This window comes from Ylistrum balloti, unplaced genomic scaffold (genome assembly GCF_031769215.1).
Source record: "Ylistrum balloti isolate Yb309-2 unplaced genomic scaffold, AGI_CSIRO_Ybal_v1 Utg370888, whole genome shotgun sequence".
Lineage (NCBI taxonomy): Eukaryota > Metazoa > Mollusca > Bivalvia > Pectinida > Pectinidae > Ylistrum > Ylistrum balloti.
Genome location: NW_026782505.1, coordinates 138,097 through 143,228, shown reverse-complemented (window position 1 = coordinate 143,228; position 5,132 = coordinate 138,097). Strand labels below are relative to the sequence as shown.

The 5,132-nt window shown below is 37.7% G+C and overlaps 1 protein-coding gene across 1 annotated transcript; it reads right to left on the bottom strand.

Moving 5' to 3' along the window:
* Positions 1-792: 792 nt before the first annotated feature.
* Positions 793-3,817, bottom strand: LOC132559295 (E3 SUMO-protein ligase ZBED1-like). Its single transcript, XM_060223910.1, has 4 exons — positions 3,210-3,817; positions 2,128-2,835; positions 1,639-1,777; positions 793-1,347 (listed from the first exon to the last, which is right to left on the bottom strand). Exons 1-4 carry the CDS (start codon positions 3,815-3,817, stop codon positions 793-795), a joined length of 2,010 nt encoding a protein of 669 aa, XP_060079893.1.
* Between the last annotated feature and the right edge of the window lie 1,315 nt (positions 3,818-5,132).

Here is a 5,132-nt window from a genome sequence, read left to right as displayed (position 1 = left end):
CGTGACGTCATTATGCGGAGATACGTCATAGTGAGGTGCTTTTCATGATACATGTATACTAGAGCTGGGTATCACGACCAATCTCGCGATACGATACGTATCACGATACAGATTGACGATACCATAGGTATCGCGATATATCATGACAATCAGTAGACTAGTGATGAAACAGTGAAGATCTGAAGGAACAGGAAGCTCAAAATGAAGTGCAATAAAAAGCAAACTACAGCAATAATAAATTCAACACTTTTATTTAGTTCCATTGCCTATGGGAACAATAACAAAACAAAAAATTATCAAAACTTAAACAATTACAAAAATAAAATTAATATCCTGAGTATTTCATGATAAATTGAATTCATATTAATTAATCAGTTCAAATCACTATTATATTGGAACCCTGACAATGTCAGTGTTGGGGGATCATACATAACTAATTAGATCAGACTACAGCTCCACAACAAAACAGTAATAATCAAACTGGCCAAACGTTTTTTGGCTCCCACATCTTTTGTCCAGCTACTTATAACAGTCAGGATTAAGGATGTAATCAAACTACACTTGCATATAATAAAAGTAGTATTTAGTGTTCCAAAAAGACTGGTAGAAGCACAACAATTTAATGAATCTTGATCTATGCTAATAAATTAACTGAACTGGTACAATTTAATGTTCATGATGAAACATTGACTAGACCATTATAAAGACAATAAAACACAGAGAAGAACACCCGCCACATCAGTACCCTCAGATGCTATCGATCCATAGGTCGAGGCTGTACATTGGCAACCTTTACATATTCTTCTTTAGGAAAATCATCACATCCACGTATTTCGCCTTCAGCCCCGACCTCTGGGCCGATAGAATATCCCCAGTCGTAGAAAAAACCCTCTCTGACGGTACGGATGTCGCTGGTACACCAAGCAAATGTTTGGCAACTTTTGCCAGATGTGGACAATATATTGAATGTTCTCGCCACCAAACTAGGGGATTATCAGTTAGTTTAATTGGTTGTTCATTTGCATAGATCGATATTTCCTTCTCGATAATTTCCTGGGGTGTTAGCGGTTTTGCCTCCTCCACCTTCTCAACAAAGACGTCGCCCAACAGATCGTCCAACGCTGCCACTTTCCTTGGAGGAGGAGACTCGGATCGTCTGGAGACAAAGATCAGGGATGACAATGGCAGTGCTGGGCCTGATACATGCTCGTCCTGGTCAAGCTGTGGCAATGTGGGAAGCGCTGGAAGTTGGTCAAGCTGTGGCAATGTGGGGAGCGCTGGAAGTGTTGGCATCTGTGGTCGTGGAACAGCATCTGGGGGCTCCTGTTTGATACGTACCGCAGGTACCTGAATAATACATTAATGTCAAACACTAAAATCATGATTATTTGTTTCTTGCTGTTTTGGCTTTTGGGTTGATGACGTTATGTCTCATAAACACTCGATAGAAAGGGTAATTAAAAGATGTGGTAAATTTAGGACATATTTATGCTAGTGTTGCTTTATTTATGTGTTTTAACTTTTTGTTATTATGAAATATGTCATATTGAAGGAAAAAAATATATAGAAAATAAATTGTTTACAAATACAGTAAAATTTACAACCATTAATTTCCTACTTTGACTTTCTGTATAATACCTGCTGTACTGTCGATAATGCCATGCCTTGGACCGATTTCACTGTTCTGTCCTTTTCTTCCTCATTCAGGAACGGTACTTGTTTGAAGCGGGGATCAAGAAAGGTGGCTGTCTGCAGGAAAAGACGATCGTCCTCGTACCTTCAATAAAAATAAAGTCAGAATACTACTGGCTTATAGGCTTAACAATTCCAAGTTCATTCAATGTAATGATAATGAATGTATTGATATTTGATATTTTTTATATTGAATTAAAATAGTATTTATATTCAATATGATTTGTTTGTTCAGTTTATAACTTTATATATGTTGGAGTGGACACAATGCCAATACTAGGATAACAAGAAAGCATATTTGATTGAGTACATATTTTTTAAGTTTTGTTTTTTTAACACAAAATTTTATTCATTTTAAGTAACATCTAAGTTAAGCGTGTATAATTTTCATTATTTTTAGATCTTTTTAAATAATATTATTGACCTAAAACGTACCTTGTCTCGAGGTTGTCATGCATTGCTTTCTTGAGATTCTTTACAAGAGTAGTGTCTCCCGCTGCTGCAACCAGACTAGTGGAGAGCTTGTGTAACAGCGGACAGATAAGCGATAATGTGGGACCTTTCTCTGTACACAAAGCCACTGTCGCTTTCTTAAGCTGTGCCATGGTTTTGACCACTTCCTCCGCATTTGAAATGTCTCCATCATTAAGTGTAGAAAGGTCAGATTCCCTCTTTCTCAGATCTTTGGTCTCCAACAATGCCGCGTACACTGCTGCTTGTTGTTCGAGATATCGTTCAAGCATGTCGTATGCAGAGTTCCATCTAGTGGAAACATCAATTTTGAGCTTATGTTCTGATAAGCCAAGTAGCTTTTGCTTCTGCTTCAGAATGGTATTAGCTACGGTACTTTTGTGAAAAAACACAACAAGATTCAATGTATGGGCGAAACATCTGACGAAAGGGGTAAGTCCACATTCCCGAGCTGCCACAACCATGTTTGCTGCATTGTCCGATACCAAAGCCGGATGCTTGTCCATTAGTCCCCACTCGACAACGGCTGCTGAAATTACACCAGCAATATTGACTCCAGTATGTTTTTCATCCATACGCCTAGTCTGTAAGACATAGCTTTTCATTTCCCAGTTTTTGTCGATAAACTGAACAGTCACGGTTACATAGGACTCGGTCACTCGCGATGTCCATCTGAAACAACATGAGTTGCACAAATACATTTTACAGATCAGAAGAAAATATTCAAGATTTTCGCAAAAAACATGAAAATAGTAGATGAAAACATATTTTTGATTACTACATACAACAAGTTAAAAAAAATCACAGTTAATGAATTTGCAATGCAATAAATTATGTTAGTAGATGTTTTATTTCTAAAATAAAAAATATTCAAACTAATTATTAATTCAATTAAATTTTGATACCGATGTAATTCTGGAATATCACCAACTGGGCTATCATAAAAACTTAATTATCTGATGTTTAATTATTTAATATTTATCCTGAAATACAAACACATGTACCTTTATGATCCATTACTAGATTACTCAATACAGAATACATACCCATCTGTGGTGAGAGCTACAGTAGTAGCTTCACGTAGACTGTTCAAAACTTTCACTTTGACATCCTCGTACAAATTGGGAAGTTCAACTTCAGAGAGGTGATGCCGACCTGGTACCACATATCCTGGTTCCAGTATACTTATGAGCTTTTTAAATTTCGCCGACTCCACCAGTTTAAAGGGACGGAGATCGTCTACAATAAACTCGGTCAGTGCTGATGTAATACGTTGTTTTTCTGGAACAGTAAGTTTTTGGGTGCTTGTACTAGATTTAAACCGGAACAACGTAGACTGTGCCTTATCACTGGTGTGGGTTTCAGACAGCGACTTTACTGATTTTACTGCTAATGTTTCTGAACACCAACTTGGGGTCGGATCAATCGTAGTAATCGTAACGTTGCCAGTCTGCATAATTCCATGATGCCTACGGAGATGGGTGCTCATATTTGTGGTGTTGCCGCTATAAGCCAGAACAGCAAAGCATAATCTACAAGCCACTTGTTTTCTGTCCGAACCCTGAACAAACCCAAATTTTTTCCAAACCTCGGATTTAAAGGCTGCTGGAGCGTTTACTATCTTGACCCCTGTCTCCAAATCGGTGGCGGCCATGATTTTCATGTAATTGAAGAGCGCGGAAAGGGGAAGTAACTCTATTCACTAAAGTAGCTAAGGTGTCACACCACCAATCTTTTAGTATCGCGATTCGGGATAGCCGCGATTCAAGTATCGCGAATCGTGCAATGGCGAATACAATCGCAGGAATCGGTGAATCGTGCCAGCTCTAATGTATACTATATGAGCTCAGTAACGGGAAGACATACTCCACGACTAGGAGGACTTAAGGACTTGACCGCACCACATTGATTCTTCGGACGGCCGTGGTTTTCATAGTGACATTGATATTTGCATTGTAAATATTCATCTGTGTGGAAGTCATCATTTAGATGTGTGTGTGTTAGTGGATGTGAAGAATGATACATTATGTATATAAATGTGTAATGTGTAGGTGTAAATAAATTATACATATTGTACGTGATTGTCTCCCTTGTTTGTATAAGTAGCGTCATCGCTCTCCCACACTACAATTACAATAACTGACTTCATCAGTTGTGCTAGAATGTCATACTTCATCACACCAAAGTCATCCTTCATTAGTCCTACTTTATACCAGCATTTGTCAATAGGTTGCTCAATGTCAAACTCCAGTAAGGGATCAGACTGAAAAGTGTATAGTTGCTGTTGTAATTTTGTCAATGTTTCAGATAATGTCCTGCCAACTCCAATAAAATTTTGGAACTTTCTGGCAAAATATTCAATAGACTCCATAGACATGGATTGTCTGCGTTGATAGTAAACTCTAACATCTTCATAAAAGTTACATTTGGCAACTCATAGCCAACTACCAACTTATCATTGGGAAACTGTATTATCTTGTCTTCAAACATGACATCAAAAATGGTTTTTGACTTCACAATGTGTTCCGGTTGACAAGCCGTGAAAGAAATTCCTGATACAAACTTATTAACATTCTTTGAAGTACGTGTATGAGGGGCTCTTCTGCTTGTAATCTGAGATTGTATCTGTCAAAGATTTTTACACAGTTCTGTGAAAATGTGCATAGACCACGCATCTTTTGGAGAAAAAATTTGTACAGTCTTTTTTCTCAAGTATGTTGGAGTGTCTGATTTTTCAGGCGCTTTATCTTTTGCATTTGCTCTATGTTTTTCACTTTACTGTATATTACTCTTACCAGATGACTTGGCAAATTTGATCACACTTTCTCGGCTTTTACCTGTATCAACGTTTTTTTCCGGGACATTTTTCTTTGTTGATCCACTTGTTTTTTTCTGGACAGTTTGAATTGGCTGTTGCACTGTTTTTTATCTTGAACACTTTGCTCCGTCTGATGTGGCATTTGTTTTTC